Source organism: Callospermophilus lateralis, chromosome X (assembly GCF_048772815.1).
Source record: "Callospermophilus lateralis isolate mCalLat2 chromosome X, mCalLat2.hap1, whole genome shotgun sequence".
Classification (NCBI taxonomy): Eukaryota; Metazoa; Chordata; class Mammalia; order Rodentia; family Sciuridae; genus Callospermophilus; species Callospermophilus lateralis.
In genome coordinates, this window is record NC_135325.1 from 35,423,123 (window position 1) to 35,441,863 (window position 18,741).

The 18,741-nt window shown below is 44.5% G+C and overlaps 1 protein-coding gene across 1 annotated transcript; it reads right to left on the reverse strand.

Annotated features, from left to right (window-relative positions):
- On the reverse strand, positions 1-3,843 carry Gata1 (GATA binding protein 1). Its single transcript, XM_077107605.1, has 5 exons — positions 3,624-3,843; positions 2,739-3,116; positions 2,492-2,637; positions 1,321-1,446; positions 1-372 (listed from the first exon to the last, which is right to left on the reverse strand). The coding sequence occupies exons 1-5, from the start codon at positions 3,841-3,843 to the stop codon at positions 1-3; spliced, it is 1,242 nt and encodes a 413-aa protein (XP_076963720.1).
- Between the last annotated feature and the right edge of the window lie 14,898 nt (positions 3,844-18,741).

The following is an 18,741-nucleotide window of genomic DNA, read 5'->3' on the forward strand; positions in this document are numbered from 1 at the left end:
TCAAGAGCTGAGTGGAGCCACCACAGTGGTGCTGGTGGTGGGAGGCATGGGGCCTGTGGGGAAGGATCCTGTGGGTGAGCCCAGCAGGGGTCCAGGGAAAGGCATGAGGTGGCTAACAGGCCCTGACAGTACCACGGGGCCCAGGCCTTGGTAGAGATGAGCAGTGCCTGGAGGACCCAGTGTCAAGCCTGAGGCTACGTCTCCACAATTCCCACTACCACTGCTACCAGCCACCACCATGAAGCCACCAGCTGGTCCTTCAGCTGTTCCTGTTCCTCCTAGACTTGACCCCCGCTTCTTTTTCCCTTTTCCAGATGCCTTGCGGTTCCGAGTCTGAATACCATCCTTTCTCATGGTTAGTGGTCGGTTCACCTGCCAAAAGGAAGGTCACGGAGATTTTTCAGCTTCAATTCAGGTGTCTGGGATAGGGACATCCTCTCTACCTAGCTTTTTATTTTATTTTTTTGGTACTGAGGATTGAACCCAGGGGCACTTAACCACTGAGTCAGATCTCTAGTCCCTTTTATTTTTGAGACAGGGTCTTGATAAATTGCTTAGGACCTCACTAAATTGCTGAAGCAGATCTTGAACTTGTGATCATCTGCCTTCACCTCCTGAGAGGCTGGAATTACAGGCATGTGCCATGGTGCCCGGCTTTACCCAGCTTCTTTAAGAACAGGCAATTGTAGCCAGGTATAGTGGTGCACACCTGTAATCCCAGTGGCTCTGGAGGCTGAGGCAGGAGAGTCAGGAGTCCAAAGCTGGCCTCAGCAAATTAGCAAGGTACTCAGTAATTTATTGCGACCCTGTCTCAAAATAAAAAAAGTGCTGGGGATGTGGCTTAGTGGTAAAGTGCCCCTGGGTTCAATCCCCAGTACCAAAAGAAAAAAAAAAAAAAAAGGAAATTGGTTCAAGGACTAGGGAAGTGTGGCCCTGGGCTGGCAGATATATCATCCTAAGGAATCCTGAGGTTGTTAGACTCTTGAGCTTGGCAAAGCCTCCAGAATAGGGGCCTAGAATAGGGGTAGGGAAGTTAGCTTAAGACCAGAAGAAAGAGACTGGAGATCAAGGAGAGAGTGAAAGGGAAGGAGAAGAGTGAAGGAGGGAATGGAGAAGGCTAAAAGAAGGTATAAAAGTGGAGAGAAGAGAGAAGAAAGAAAGGGCAAGGAAGGAAAGGGGGAAGGCGGAGAAAGAAGGAAGAGAGATTAGATAGTGTTCTGAAGAGTAAAGAGGGCTCAGTGTAGAACAAGACTGCTTGAGACTGGGAAGCATGGTGTGAAGATGGGAGAACAGGAAAGGCTCTGAGGGGCATGGCATCACCTGGTGTAGCTTGTAGTAAAGGCCACAGGCATTGCACACAGGGTCTCCACTGGCATTTCTCCGCCACAGTGTTGTGGTTGTTGTCTGGCAGTTGGTGCACTGAGTACCTGCCCGTTTACTGACAATCTGGAGGACAAAAGAATGTGAGATCAATGTCCTGGGAGGTAGAAGAGGGAATCAGAGAATCAGGCATGGTGGTGCGCACCTATAATCCCAGCTATTCAGGAGGCTGAGGCAGAAAAATTGAAAATTCAAGGTCAACCTGGGCAACTTAGCGAGACCCCATCTCAAAATACAATAAAAGAAGAGCTAGGGCTATAACTCAGTGGTAGTTTAATCCTTAATACAAACTGAGAGAGAGAAGAGAGTGGGGTGAAGAAGGGGGATATTAGCAGGTAATGGTGGTACATGCTTAATTAATCCCAGTGACTCAGGAGGCAGAAGCAGGAGAATTGCGAGTTCAAGACCAACCTCAAGAACTTGGCAAGATCCTGTCTCAGAGTAAGTAAAAAGGGCTAGGATGCAGCTCAGTGGCTTCAATCCCTAGTACTGAAAAAAAGGTATCAGGGTCTCATAGGCCCTGTCAGGAGGATTAAAGAGTAGAGGACATATTGAGGCAGGAGTTCCTGTTCAGGATAAAACTTTTTTGTTTTGTATTCTGTAATGGACTATATTAATGTTTCTTAACTTTGGTTGCATATCAGAATCACTTGGGCAGTTAAAAATATTCTATGGCAGGAGATAGGTGTAGCTCAGTGGTAGAGCACTTGCCTATTCTTTGTTCCATCCCAACATTAACGCACACACCCAGGTAGCACCCTAGTTCAATGAAATCATGGAGACCCAGGACAGGGTTTCTGCTTTGAAGCCCCTATGGGGAGGTTGAGGATGGGAGGCCCTGTGCAGAGCTGAGTCCCTGTATAGGAAAGGGACAGAAGTTTCCAAATGGGGAAAGGATAGAGGGATTCCTATATAGGAAAAGGGCAAAGGTTTTATGTGGTGTTAGCACAGTGGTTCCTATGTAGGGTGGCAGGCAGTAGTTTCCTGTACATCTGAAGACATGGATTCCCACATGATGAGAGGATGTGGGTTCTTGTCCCAGGTGGGAACAAGCTCTTGCACAGGTAAGAGCAACAGCTCCTGTACAGGTGAGGCAGGCCTATATTCTTACCAGGCGCTTCTTGGGCCGAATGAGGGGCCTGTTTTGCCCATTCATCTTGTGATAGAGGCCACAAGCGTTGCATAGGTAGTGACCGGTCCTATCCCTACGCCACAGTGGAGTGGCTGTTGCTCCACAGTTCACACACTCTCTGGCCTCTGGGGAGAGCAAAAAGAGGGAAAGAGAGAGGCTCAGTTGGTTTGTCTTGGGCTACCCCCCGACCTACTTCATCCTCCCAGTCCCTTTTTGAGACCCTCACCACAAGGAGGTAGAGGAAGGCTTCCACGAAGCTTGGGGGAAGAATAAGCTGCTGAATTGAGGGGGCTCCCAGTGGGAGAAAAGAAGGGACCAGAAAAGTCAGGACCCCCATAAGCACTACTGGAGACAGGGATAGATGAAGGCAATGCAGGCCCCAGGGTCAAGAGGTCAGGACTCAGCCTCTCTGTTTTCAAGGTCTCCAGGAAGCTGGTGTTGCTCTTCCCATCTGGATCTTCCGGTGCTTGAGGAGGGGAGTCCTCACGACTGGGGCACACAGTTGAGGTAGGGTAGAGCCCCGCTTTGCCATAGGCCCAGCCAGCATAGGGTGAAGCCCCTGGGATCCCTTCCATACAGTTGAGCAGTGGGTACACCTGAAAGACTGTTATAGGGTGGGGAAGGAAAGGGAGGAGGTAAGAAGGATAGAGATCAAAGGTCATCCGACCTTTCAAGGTGCAATGTTGTCCAACAGTTCCAACATGATAGCTAGGATTCCAACCTTTCCATAGGCTACCAAAATAATTGCCAGCCATTGGGTGATTCTTGGATTGAGACCCACTGGTCACCACAGCAACATCAGTAACATCCAACCATTACCAAATGCATTTTGAAGACTGATGTTGGGATTTGGAGTCTCCTGGATCACTTGAGAGGTAGGGCAGCCATCACATTCTTCCAACCTACTTCTCCAAATGGCTGCCCCAATGTGGCAAGTTGAAGAGCATTGGAATTCCCAGGACTAAGTAGAGAGAAGTTTTAGCACATTCACATAGAAAGCTCCAGTCATTATTAAGATGACTTCTCAGTGGGATTCTGACCTAACTAAGGATCTCCATGGCAACCCCAACAGCATCTATCCAATGACAAGACAGACACCCAATGGAGTTACCTGGGGAGTGTCTGTAGGCCTCAGTGTCCCTGTAGTAGGCCAGTGTAGTCGCTGCAGCAGTGGCTGTGCTTGGGGCAGTGGAGGAAGCTGCTGCATCCAAGCCCTCAGGCCCAGAGGGGAAGAAGACCCCTGACTCTGGTGTAGAGGGCACCAAGGCAGGATCCACAAACTGAGGCATGGGTTCTGAGGTCCCCAGGGCCCCCAGGCCAGGGTATTCCATGGGGCCTCTGGAGTTTGACCTGCGAGGACAGAAAGGGTCCTTAGGCAGAAATTTTTCTCCCCTCTCCCCTTTCCACCTGCTCCTCTTCCCTTCTTTTCTTCTCCTCAACATCCATATACTTCCTTTCTACCTCCCAATTCCTTTCGTTCTCTTCCTCCTCTGCTTTTCCCACACTTTCATCTCTCTTGCCTTCCAATCCATCCTCACTTCTCATCCTCCCCTCCTTTCATCTTATTTCCCATTCTCTTCTTGCTCCATTTTTTGAAGTGTGAAAAATTAATATATTATTTATAATCTGTATTTCTTTGGTTACTTATAATGTATAATTATTCTTCAGGGCATAGATAAATGTCAAAAACAGTGTACTGTGAAGAACAAAGTTGAAGATATATGTTTAGATATAATGCCATTTATATTTAAGTGTAAACACAGGCAAACAACACATCATGCTTGTGTCTACACACATGTATGCTAATAATTTATGCATACTGAAGAACAGTTTCCATTTCTTTCCTCTCCTCCTCCTGTTCTCTCCTGCTCTCTTGTTTTCCTTCTCCTCTCCCTCCGCTTACCCTCCTCTTCTCTCCTTCCTTTCTCCCCCTCCATCTCTTCTTTCCCCAATTCTCCACTCTTTTTCCTTCTCTTCTTCTCCCCCTCTTCCTTCTCTTTCTACTCCTTCCTAATTCTCATCTTCTTTTCCTATTTGCCTTCTTCATTTTCTCTCCCTTGTATTTTCTTCTTTTTGTTCCTCAACAACTCTTCTCTCCTTTTTCATGCTCTCTCTCTCTCTTCCCCTTTCTATATCTCCTGTGCTCCTTTTTCCTCTCCTTCTCCCCTCCCTGCGTCTCTCCTCTTTCCTCTCCTTCCCTTTTCTTAATCCATTTTCTTTTCCTCTTCTTCCTTCAATCTTCTCTCCCACCTCTTTCCTTAGCTCCTCCTCTACTTCTTTTTCTTATTCACTCTGCTCCCCACCCTTCCTCCTCTCCTATTTTATAAAAGTTAGGGTGAGATAGGGAGCATAGCCAGGGGTCCCTTGAAGCCCTTGGTCACTTCCCCCAGGACCTTGGGGTTCATCCTCCTGTGCGCCCCAACTTCGTTCCTATCTGTTGCATCTTACCCTCTGACTTTCTCAGAAACACCATGGTTTCCGGCTTCACTCCCCCTCCCCCACCTCTGTTGGGTCTGCAGGCAGAGGGCCCCCTTAGTTCCTCCCTGCTCCATGGTGGGGGGGTCAGTACCCCGCACTGCTTATCTCTGCCATCCCCGCCCAACTTTTGAAATCACCCCAAGGCCACTGGCTTCCTCTGAGGAGGGTGACAGGTGGGAGGTACTGCCTCTCCCATACTCTCTCCCCTGGAGAGGCTCACCACAGTTCTGCTTTCAGGCACCTTCAAGTCCCACTATTCCCAGGCCTCATTTTCCCCATCTGCTATATTGGAGGTGGTGACAGGAGAAGACCCTGGAGATGGACCTTTGACTCCATCTTGTCTTATGTTTCTGTCTCTCTGTCTCTCTGCCTCCCTGAGTCTCTTTTTCCCTGACTCCATTCTCTTCAAGTCTGCTTCCCCTCAACTTTCTATGCCTCTATGATCCATCTTGCCCTCTCTGAGTGCTTCTATCAGTGTCTGACGTTTCCCTTCCCTTTTTCTGTCCCTCCATGTCTCTCAATGTCTCTTTACATCTCTTTGCCTCTTTCTCTCTCTCAGCTCTCCCCCAGGGTATCTGTTACTCTTGCTGTCTCCCTCTTTACTCATCTCTCTCTGAATGTCTCTGCATCTCTTCAACTATGTTTCTAGTTCTGTGTCCCCCACTGTCTCTTCCCCCTATTTCTCTCTGAGCCCTCTAACCTTATTTCCATGCCTCTTTTTCTATTCCCATAACCCTAAGCATATTTTGCCACATGCAGCCCAGGACAAGGATTTAGGAAACATGTCCCTGGCCCTGCCTGCTTAGTTCCCTATCTGTAGGCTGGAGTAACAGAGATGGAATGGAAAGCTATCTTCAAACTGTCCCCCTACTCCTAGATGTCTAAATGACCCATTGTGTAGATAGGCTAAGCATCAAAACAGAGCCCATGGATGTGTCCACCACCACCACCTCCTCTGCCCCAAGGTTCCCATCGTCTCTCCCTGGATAAAGTGCTTCCCCATCTCACCCTCCATCTCTTTCCTCTATGTCTCTAATTCTTTGTCTCTTTCTTTCCACAATTCTGTTTTTGGGTCCCTTTCTCTGCTCTCTGCGTTTCTGCTGCTGGTACTCTCTCTTTCTTCAGCTTTCCTTCTGTCTCTGTCTTACTATTTCTTTGAGTCTGTCACTTTTTCTGTTCCTCCATTATCTTGCTTCATGTCTCTCTTGTCTCTTGAGCTTTCTCTCTAGCTTGGTGTGTCTTTTTCCCCAGCTCCTTTTGTTTCTCCATCCCTTCTCTCTCTCCCTCTGTGTCACTGTGTGTGTCTCTCTCTGTCACCACTCTTCCCTCATTCCCTCATCTTCACCACCATAATCTTCCTCCAGGCCCACTGTGCCTCCTGCACCTTGCACCTTGGTGGGTCTAGGGCTGCCCACCCCTCCCCTAGCAAGGGCTGGCCCCCCCACCCCAGTTATCACTCTCCGGACAGAGATAAAGTTTATCTCGAGGCTGGGGGATATGAAAGCTCCTTATCAGCAGCCCCACTAGAGTAAGTGTTGCCCCAACGGCCACGGCGACAGGCAGCAGCCAGGCACCCTCAACTCTCCCTCGGCCCCAGCCCCTCTCCCCAGGTAACATCCCTATCCAGCCCTCAAGGGAGGGTCTCACAGGACCGACGGGAGCAGAGATAGGGTCCAAAGTGGGGGGCCAGATATAGCAGTTGGGGAGTCGGAGGTGGCGTATGAGGGGTAGCCATGGGGTTGAGGAGTCAGAGAAATCTGAGGTGTAACTATGGCATTTTGGGGAAGCAAATATTGGGTATGAGGAGAGACAAGCTTGGGAATTCAGAGACATTTTGGGTTCAAAAATATGCTGGGAAAACAGATGAAGTTGGGAAATCAGGTGAAGTTTGAGAATCAGAACTGAAAAGTTCAAGATGTAGTTTGGGGAGCAGATGGATTTTGAGGATCATAGAAAAATTTGAGGAGACCAAGGTTTTTATTGGAACAGAGAGAGAGAGTTTAGGAATCAGAAATCAACCTGGATGGATAGATTAGAGATAGATCATGGGAAGATTTTGAAAAGCAAAGATAGAATTGGGGTAGAGAAAGTTTGGGGCCAGAGACATTCAGGGAGTAAAAACGTGTTTTAGGGCTGGTGTAGGGTTTAGGGAAGGCAGATGTGAAGATTCATACAGCAGAACAGATTTTGGGGGGCTAGATTTAATATATGGAGTAACTAACACATTTTGGTGAGCAGGTAAGGGTTTGGGAGATAGAAATGATTTGGAGAGATCAGGGACAAGTCACAGGGAACAAACGTGGGGTTTGAGAATCTGAGATGGGGATAAGAGGATAAAGTTAGGGTTTGGTGGTTAGAGACAGGTTTGGGAAGCTGAGAGAATTTGGGGCAGAGACAAGGTTGTTATGGAACAGATAAGGGCATAGAAGCAGAAATAGCTTTGGGGGAGCAGAGGTGAAGTTTGTGGGGAGCATTCAGGGAGACAGACAAGTTTGGGTGATTGGAAGTCAGATTTGGGACAGAGATAGGATTTGGGGGGATGAAGGCATGTCTTGGGAGGACAGAGTTGATGTTTAGGGGAGGCAGATCTGGGGTTATGAACAGCAAAGGTAAGGGCTCAGGGAGACAGATATCTTGGAAAGAGTGAATGGAAGTCTGTGTGGAGAGAGGAGGGTTTGGGGGTAGATCTGGTATACAGACAGGGTTGGAAAGACAGAAATGGGTCTGAATTGCTATGAAGGGACTCAGGGGTGGCTGATACTCTAGAGACAAGCAGTGGGTAAGGAAGCCTGGAGTAGGCTAGGAGAGCAGCCGTGGGGTTAGGACAGCAGGATGGGGGTTTGCCCTGCTGGGGGCTCTTTGGGGGGTGAGACTGACCTGGGCAGGTTGGTGCAGAAGGTTCAGCCACCTTGGGGATGTGGTGAGCTCAGTGTGATCCCAAGGGGTGTCCTGGCTGGCCTTGGCCTTTGAGGCTCCCTCCCGCCCTCCCTCTGTCTCTTCTCCCTCCTCCCTCCTCCCCAGGGAGTGGCTGGTGCCCCAGTGGGTGGGGCAGTTCAGGGGAGGGGGCGTGCCCCCTGCTCATGGGGCATGTCTTGGGCACTGGGGGCCCTCATCCACCATACCTGCCCACTCTATGGCATTCTTGGACCCTGTTCAACTTGGGCTACTATGGACTTCAGTGTCCAGCCAAGTGACATGGGCTAAAGCCAAGATAAATAAAAACAGAGGATATAGTTTCATGACTCCACTGGGCTTTGCAGTGAGGAAAGCCCCCACTGTGTGCTGGGCCAGATCTGGGCTGGACCTTTATGTATGTGAGCCTTCCTGGCTGCGGGAAGAGGAGGGTTGTGACTGTACCCATTTTGCAGGTGAGAAGAATAAGGTTCAGACAACTTTGGTAGGATTGGAACCAAAGTCTATGGAATAACTTGATGACCCAGGCTGCGGGACTAGAACGGGGCTGGCGGCTGGCGGGAGGCAAGGGCACACTCACTTAGCGACTGGGGCTTACGCCAGTTCTGGCCTGCCCTGGGGCAGTAGATAAGTCTTATCAGATGGAGGCGACTGTGGCTGTTGGCGCAGCAGTAACAGGCTGTCTTGGGGTTGGGGGGCAGGGTGGGGGGACTCCCAGAGACAGTGGCCTTAACTTCTTGCCCGCCATACTGCCTTGAAGGCGGGAAACTGAAGTGACATCCAGGGTTGGTTCCCTGGGAGACTCCAGGAGTGGGATAGGGTGGGTAAGGGAAGGGAGAGAGACAGACAGGAACACAGATAAACAGAAAGAAATGGAAACCAGGAGACAGAGTGACAGAGATATATAGAAAGAGGAAGAGACGGAGAGGTGGAAGAAGGCAGAGAGAGGGCACAGAAAGAAAGGGAGACGAAGAGAGAGACATCCAGAAAGAGCCAGAGACGGTTAAATACAGATACACAGAGAAAGGCAAAGAGAGAATGAAAGACAGAGGTGGACAGAAAGTAGACACAAAACCCTGAAAATGATAGAGACCAAGGATAAGGATAGAGAGACCCAGCAGGGAGATAAAGACCGTGTAGAGAGGGGCATAGAGACAGAGAGAGTCAGAGACAGAGTCTGAGACCCAGGTGGCAATCCGGGTAAGCCCTGCTGGGGTGTGTGGACCAGGGGGATGTGAAATGATGTGGATTTATGCGGCTCTGCCCTTAACCTGCTCCGAGGGACCCCTAGAAGGTCACTTGGCCCTTGTAACCCATTCCCCACCCTCCTCCCCAGCCCCATATCCCACAAACATTAACAATGACAACCACAGTGACTCACATGGACAGGTCTGTGTATTAAGTAATCCATATTAAATCATCTGACACACATAGAAACAGTAAGTGTTCAACTTGGGTCCCAATAGGGCAAGGAATAGGACTCCTTTATCATGGCTCTGGAACTCTGTAGGACAGGGAGCTCTCCTAGACACCCATTCTATAGATAGGGAGACTGAGGTCCACAGAGAGCAAAGAGCAAGGAGTCAGTGGGTCCACTTCCCTCCCTGTCCATTGCTGGCGCACCAGCCCACCCCAGAGACAGTCGACCATTCGTATCTTACCTCTCTGGGTCTGTGTCCTCACATGCAAAGTTGGAGGTTTCAGGAGACAAGAAGGCCATGTTTGTCATTTGTTGATCTGCTGTGTGATGCCTCTGTGCAAGCCCTTACTGTAGATGGTAAGGAGGAAAACAAGGACAAAGAACTCCTATGATGGTGTGTCAGAATATGGACGCTGGAGCCAGCCCACCCTCCTTCTTTCTTTCTTTTGTTTTGGTACTGGGGAACCCAGGGGTGCTTAGCCACTGAGCCACATCCCCAGCCCTTTTAAAAAATATTTTATTTAGAGACAAGGTCTTGCTGAGTTGCTTAGGGCCTCACTAAATTGCTGAGGCTGGCTTTGAACTCACGATCCTCCTGCCTTAGCCTCCCTAATCTCTGGGATTACAGGTGTGTGCCACCATGTCAAGCTGAATATGAAATCTTAATGTAAAAAAAATAAAGTTTACTTTAAATGATTTTTTAAAATATTCTTATTTACTTATTGAGAACCTACTGTATGCAAGGAATAGTACTGGATCCTTTCTAACCATTTCTAACTTACACTGCTACTAATTCTAGTTCTAATGTTAATATTGTGCTGACACCAATAGTAACACTGTTAGTAATAGTATTCCAATAGTAATATTAATTCTAATATTGATACTAATACTAATAATGTCAATAGTAACAGTACTAACCCAATGTTAATTCTTATCTAATGCTAATATTGTTATTAATACTAATTCTAAAACTGGTTATAATTCATTTTAAGAATAATAACAATGATAGCACTAATTCTGATACTAATGTTTTACTAGCAAGCAGTAAGACAATATCAAGAGCCACTTTAATTGCTGAGAAAATACAGGCACGGTGCTAAGCACTTCCCAGGCATAATTTTATCCCAATCTCACCAGGTCCTCGTGGAGTAACTGTGTATAATCGTACCTTTCTTCAAAACTGGGAGTAGATGCACAGAAATGAGGCTGTTTACGGCCGGAGGTTCTTGTCTCAGCTCTCATACCGATTTGCTTCCTGATTTCTGGGCAAACCTTCCCCTCTAAGCCTCAGTTGCTTCACCTGGAAAGTGGATATCATTGCAGACCCCCCCAACCCCTAAATTAAATGTAACCACTCAGAACACAGGCCTGCCGGCCCTGCCACAGACCCTGTGCTCTGCAAATTTTAATTCTCATCATTGTTATTGTTAGATACAAAAGTTGCAAGTTTGGGGGCAAGGTAGGGTCATCTGTCCTATGGGGAAGGGCAGACTGGAGGCATGCCTAAGACAAGGGTTTGATGCCGAACTCACACCACATTTTTTTTTCATTCTTGGATGGGATGAAGGGCTCAGGAAAGGAAGTAAAGGGTGGGGAGTGGGGTGCCTCTGAGACCAGGCCTCACCCCATTCCCTCCCCCATCCCTGTGGAGGGGGTGCAGGCCCAGAAGTCTGAGGGCAACAGTTCAACCAGCAGGGAGGCAGCTGGGAGTGGGCAGATAAGGGAATCAGCAAGGGCCAGGCCAGACTTTGGGGAGCCAAGGGTGGGGGCAGGGGTGGGGTGTCCGGGTCATCACGTGCTCTCTGTCAGACTTCCATTTCAGACTGGCTCTAGTGTTCTCTCTTCCTAGAAGACTTCACTGACTGGTTCCCTCCCTCCTGGAATCTGGGATTCTAGAGCACCTGCATGGTCTAAGTCCATGGCATTTTAAAATTTATATCCCTTAGAACTGGAGTCCACCAAGGTGATGGGGGGGTCGGGGGCTGACTCTTCATAGTGTCATGGACATGAGAAAGACATCAACCAAAGTCTGGCTAATGAGTCATAGTTTGACCTCAGAACCAAATTGTCGATCACTTTTTTAAGCATTATTTTTAATTGAGACATAATATACATATTTGTGGGATACAGCATGATAATTTGATACATGTACACAATGTGGAATGATCCCATCAGAATAATTGGTATTTTCATCTTAAACATGTATAATGTTTTGGAAGCTAATATATTTGATCTCAATACCAGCTACTAGGGAGGCTGAGACAGGAGGATTCTAAGTTCAGGGACAACCTGGACAACCTAGTGAGATCACAACCCAAAATAAATAAAAGTTAAAAGAGCTGAGCATGTAGCTCAGTGGTAGAGGGTCCCTGGTTCCATCCCCAGAACTATGTGCTCTCATGTACACACAAGAGATGATCTCATAAATTAACAGTGGTTGCTAGGGGCTGAGAAAGCTAGGGAGATACACTTCAGATAATGGTTACCAAAACCCAGTTAGGATGAATAAACACTTTCCAGTGTTCTATAGCATAATAGGGTGACTACAGTTTACAATAATTGACTATATATATATTATATATGTATATATATATATACACAATAATATACAATATGTACAATAATACAATATATACAATGATTGGCCATATATAGTCTATAATTGACTATATATTTTTAAAAATATTTCTCAGTTTATTTAAAACATTTTTTAAGTTGTAGATGGACACAATGCCTTTATTTTCTTTATTTATTTTTATGTAGGGCTGAGGATCAAACCCAGTGCCTCATACATGCCAGGCAGGCGCTCTACCACTGAGCCCCAGTGCAAGCCCTGAATATAAATATATATATATATATATATATATATATATATATATAGAGAGAGAGAGAGAGAGAGAGACTATATATATAGTCTATATAATAATTGACTGTGATAACACACATACACACAAAAGCTGGTTACAAATAGTAGGCAGAGAATGACTTTAATTTGGACAAAAAATTAAAATGTATAAACATGCATACAGAAAACTAAAAGGGTTGGGAATGTAGCTCAGTGAAAGAGCAAGCACTCAGAAAGTATGTTTGAGGCCCTGGGTTCTATCCCCAGCACCACAACACAATAGACCAAAAATCCCTTTAATTTTATATACCAAAATATCAACATATTACTTCTGTTCAGTAATTAGATGTGCTTCCCTTTGCTTTTGTGTATTTTTGAAATACAAGTATTCTTAAAACAAACAAACAAAAGGTTCTGAAGAGAGAAGCAGTTATTAAAAGCCAGGAGTTAGGAATCCAAGAAGGCAAGCCAGGTGCCCTGTAGTTAAAGTCTGAAACACAAAAGAGGTCCAGTCAGGGTGACTGGACATTGTTCTTTTCCTATGGGAATGGTATGTACTGGACTGTTTCCTCCATATTTGATTTTCTCTGTATAATTGCATTTCATGGAACTCTATGATAGCAACTTTGGTTTTGAACTGCTTCAAAATCTGCTTTGTAGTTGAATATCACACAAAACACACTAGAAATCAAATACTACTATAAGAAAAAACTCATCTGCTCAAGTCAGTGACTGCTGTTTTTTTCTGACCTCTGTTTATTTTCAATTTGCATTGCAAATTCAATATTTTTTGTCTCATGAATTTGCAAGAGGTAATTTTTTTAAATTGTGGATCAGATTCAGGACCTCACACAAACTAGGCAAACACTCTACCACTGAACTACACCCTAGGCCTTTTAAATATTTTTTTGAGACAATGTCTAAGTTTCCCAGGCTGACCTCCAGGATCTTGTGATCCTCTTGCCTCAACCTCCTAAACAGCTGGAATTACAGGCATGCACAAAAAACTGACATTAATATATGCTGAGCATTGTCTCATGATTGGGTTTTAAGTCTGTGGATAGTTAGCCTTTACTTCTTTTTAAAAATTTTTAAATTTGTTCTAATTAGTTATCATGATGGTAAAATGCATTTAACACATCAAACATAAGTGGAATATAACTCCACATTCTTCTGGTTGTACATGATGTAGAGTTACACAGGTCATGTAATCTTATATGCATGATAGTTAGCCTTTACCTTTAAGTACTGCAGTACTCTGCAGAGTTGGAAGGACGTTACCAAACTCCATACCACTTTGCAATAAATCTAAATGAGAAATCTCACCATTCTTTGTCTTTTTTATTTTTGCCTTGCTTTCTTTGTTTTGAGAGAGGAGGTTTCACTATGTTGCCCGCGTTGGCCTTGAACTCCTAGGCTCAAGCAATCCTCCTGCCTCATACTCCCCAGTAGCTGGGACTATGGAAACAGCTGGACTCCATGCCCCATTTCTTTAATTTTTAAAAAGTTTTTTACTAAATTACTACATGGAGAACAGCAGAATATTACACTTAGCTGGGTATGGTGGCATACATCTGTAATCCTTGCAATTCAGGAGGCTAAGGCAGGAATATCACAAATTTGAGGCCAGCTGGGCAACTTAGTCTCTGTGTCAAAATAGAACAAAAAAGGGTTGGGGACGTAGCTCAGTGGTAGAGTACTTTCATGGCATGTAGTGAGGCTCTAGGTTCCATCTCAGCACCTCTCCAAAAAAAAAACAAAAACAAAAACAAAAACAAAAACAAAAAACCCTGTCATCAGAAAGAGGCATATCACTTTCTTTGTTAACTAAATTACCTATATCTTGCTGCAAGTAGGTTGTTGGGGGGATTTTGGTTTTGGTACCAGGTAATAAACTCAATGGCACTGAACCACTGAGCCATGTCCCCAGCCCTTTTTTATTTTAAGACAGGGTCTCCCTAAAGTGCTGAGGCTGGCTTTGAACTTGTGATCCTCCTGCCTCAGCCTCCCAAGCCACTGGGATACTGGTGTGCACTACTGCACCTGGCTGGAGTGCTTCTTTTGGAGTGCTCCTTAAAACAGCACAACTATTTTTTTTGAGGTATTTTGATTGAACCCAGGACCTGGCACATGCTAGGCAAGTGCTCTACTACTAAGCTATACCACAACCTTGCTATATATTTTTTTTTCATAATTTTATAGATTTTGTGGGCTTAAAATGCTTTTATTAGTGTTTATAGTTATACATGATAGTGGGGTTCTTTTTAATATATTCATAAATGTATATAACATAGTTTGTTCTGTTTCAATCCACAGTACTTCCTTATTCCTTCCCCTCCTCCATTCTGCTGATCTTCCTTCTTTACTCTATTGATCATTTCCCCCTATATTTTTTTAATTTACCATAGATCTGTCATATTTATTCACATTTTTCTTAATTTCTACAAGCTACAAATTTAGCTCAGCCAATATAGGACCTAAGAATAAGATTATGCTTAATCCAATAATATCTCTTATTTTTCAATTTTAGTACCAGGGATTGAACCCAAGGGTGCTTAGCCACTGAGCCACATCCCCAGTCCCATTTTTTATTTTTTATTTAGAGACAGGGTCTCACTAGGTTGCTTAGGGCCTCATTAAGTTGCTGAGTCTGGCTTTGAACTTGTGATCTTCCTGCCTTGGACTCCCTGGGATCACAGGCATGCTCTGCCTCGTCCATGTTATGATTAAGTTTTTGTATGATCTTGTCTCATACAAAACCTTGTATCTTGCCTCATACAAAATCTTGTCTCTTGCACCCTTGCTGGGTTTAAATACTAATGGAGTTCTACTGGTTTTGTTGTATTCCTTAAGATTTTCAAAGTACAAAATCATGTCCTCTCAAATAGAGATAGTTTTAATTACTTCTTTTCAAATCTGGATGTCTTTGATTTATATAGCTATATACTGTTTGTTTTTTTAGTTGATGAACCTTTATTTTATGTCTTTATTCATATGTGGTGTTGAGGATTGAACCCAGTGCCTCACACATGATAGGCAAGTGCTCTGCTGCTGAACCACTACCCCAGCCTGTGGATGTCTTTGATTTCTTCTTCTTGCCTAATTGCCCTGGCTAGAACCTCTAGTTTAATGTTGAATAGAAGTGGTGATCAGGGACCTCCTTGTGTAGTTCCTGATCTTCCGGGGGAAGGTTTCAGTCTTTCATTATGGAGTGTGATGTTAGTTGTGGGTTTTCTGTAGATACCCTTTATCATGTTGAGGAAGTTCTCTTCTATTTCTGGTTGTTGAGTGTGTTTATATCATGGAGGGGTTTTTGTCATGTGCTGTTTGTCCTTTATTCTATTAATATGGTGACCCAACTTTGCATTTATGGGATAAGTTCTACTTGATTATGATGGATAATCTTTTTATATGTTGCTGGATTCTATTTATTTGTAATTGTTGAGGATTTTGCACCTATATTTAAAAGAGATATCAGGCTATAGTTTTCTTGTCATGTCTTTGATTTTCTTATTTAAAAAAATATTTTTTAGTTATAGATGAATGCAATATGTTTATTTTGTTTATTTATTTTTATGTGGTGCTGAGTATCAAACCCAGTGCCTCACATGTGTGAGGCAAGTGCTCTGCCACTGAGCCACAGTCTCAGCCCATGTCTTTGATTTTCTTATCAGAATAATGTTGGCCTCTTAAGCTCATTCTATTTTATTGTTAAGTAATAATTCATTGACTTAATATACCACACTTCATTTAATCCATTTTTTATAGTTTGTGTCTAGAGTGTCCCCCAAAGTTAAAAGCAACCAAGCTTTTTTTTTTTTTTTTCGGTACCAGAGATTGAACCCAGGGACACTTAACCACTGAGCCACATCCCCAGCCCTTTTTAAAAATTTTTTTTTATTGTAGTTGGACACAATATCTTTATTTTATATATTTATTTTTATGTGGTGCTGAGGTTTGAACCCAGCACCTTGCACATGCTAGGCAAGTGCTCTACCACTGAGCCACAGCCACAGCCCCTCCCCAGCCCCTTTTTACATTTTATTTTGAGACAAGTCTCTTTGAGTTGCTTAGGGCTTCACTGAGTTGTGGAGGCTGGCTTTGAACTGATGATCCTGCCTCAGCCTCCCGAGATGCTGGAATTACAGATGTATGCCACCACACCTGGCCTAAAAGCAACCAAGCTTTTAACAGCTGGGACCATTTGAAGGTTGTGGAATCTTTATGAGGTGGGGCCTAATGGTCACTGGGGGTCTGCCCTTGAAGGAGATATTGGCCCCTTCCTCTCCGTCTTTTGCTTCCCAGTCATGAAGTAAACAGTTTTCCTCCACCACATGCTCCTGCCAGGATGTTCTATGCTGCCATAGGCCCAAAGCAACCAGGACAAATGACCATGGACTGAAACCTCTAAAACTGTGATCCACAATAAATCTTTCCTCCTTTTAATACCTGATTTATCTCAGGTATTTGTCACAGCAATAGAAATCTAACAGTACCCATCTCTACCCAACTATCCATCTCCTTTTCCACCCATGCATTCATCCATCCACCCATTTGCCCATTCATTCTCCTTTTCCTCCCTCTCTCCCTCTTCCCTTCTCTTCCTTCTGTAAATCATTTATCTCCAGGCTTATAATTTTTGGATCCAAGGCAAGCTGTCTTTTAAAATTGGACAGGAAACAGTTTTTGGCAAAGCCCTTTATGTGCCAAAGCTTCCATCCTCACATTTCCATTCTTTATAGCATTTTGGGGGGCGGGGTCCCTGGGAGTTCACTCATAGGATCCAGCTAGAGAGTATTTCGAGACCAGAGTTCACAAGATTAAGGGCCTCTTTCCTTCAAGAGACTCTCACACATGTTCTTTCATCCATCATATATATTCATTCAGGAATCCATCTGTATACTTCCCCTTCCTCCTTGCCTGAACCTCATCTTGTTTCAAACCTCTAAAGGTGCTCAGGCTTCTTTAGCTGACATTTTTGCTTGATGAACTCATTCAGTCCCTATTTTCAAATTATTGCCAGAGTCTAACCACCTTTTTTTTCACCTACTCTGCCACCACCTTCATGGCTCACAAGGACCACTGTGGTGGCCTCCTCCTCCTTGGCACCCCTGCTTCTGCCCTTCCCTGACAGTCTAGTTTCCATATAGTAGCCTGTAGGAGCCGGTTAAACCTGGATCAGATAACTTCCCTCTGCTCAGGACCCTCCGGTGGCTCCACTCAGAATAAAAGCCAAAGTCTTCACCTTGGTCCACGAGGCCCTACCCAAACTTTCTCTCTCACTCCTCCTACTGTGCCCCTCTCTAGCTGTTCCTCACATGCACACCACATCCATTCCTGCCTCAGGGCCTTTGTACTGCCTATTCAGCTTGGTGCATTCTTCCTCTTGGTAGCTGTGTGGTTTATCCCTCAAGTCTTCAGGTCTGTGTTCAAATGTCTCTTCAGTCAGGCTTTCCTGGACAATCCCATTAAACATTGTAAACTGCTCCAGCAATGTTTATCAACATTCCCTCTTTTCGGTGTTTTCTTTTAGTGCTAGAGAAGAAATCCAGGGCCTTGTATGTGCTCAGCATTCACTCTACCTCTGAACTATACTGCTAACCTCCATGTTTTCTTTTTCTCCAAAGTATTTATCAGTCTCTAGCATATCTAATATTTTAGTTATTTTTCTCTTTCTTTTCAATTAACTAAAATTTCTTAGAAATCAACAGAATAATTATACATATTGATGAGATACAGTATGACATTTCAAGTCATGTACACAATGTGTAATGATCAGATCAGGGCAATTGGCATGCCTATTAGCCCAGACGTAGATCATTTCTATATGTTGAGAACATTCAAAATCCCCTCTATTAGCTAGATGAAAAAATTCAATTAATTGTTGCCAAACATACTGTGCTATAGAAACTTAGAAGTTGGGGCTGAGATTGTGGCTCAGTGGTAGAGTGCTTGCCAAACACGTGTGGGGTGCTGGGATTGATCCTCAGCACCACATAAAAATAAATAAATAAAATAAAGGCATTGTTCCAACTACAACTAAAATAACAAAATATTTTTAAAAAACTTAGAAGTTGTTCCTCTTATATAACTGCATCTCTATACTCATTAACCATCCTTTCTCTAGTCCTCCCTTCCAAACGCCCTTTTTAAAAAATATTTTTTAGATGTCAGTGGACCTTTATTTTATTGATTATTTATTTATTTATATGTGGTGCTGAGAATCCCATCCTGTGCCCCACATATGCTAAGCAAACGCTCTACCAAAGATCTATAGCCCCAGCCCACCAACACCTTTTTAATTTTACTGATTTTCTCTCTCTCCCACTTGAATGGCAGCACCACAAGCATAGATATACTTATCCTTTTTGTTCAATACCATCTCTCTAATGCCTAAGACAGGACCCACCACACAATAGATGCTCAATATATGTGTTTTAGTTGACTAAATGAGTAAAAGGTGTGGCAGTGGTGGGGAGACAGAAACAGAAGAAACTTGACCTTATTCCATATACTCAGTCAGTGGCTGAGTCTTAATAAGGGAGAAAGTGCTAGATGCCCTAAGAATGAGAC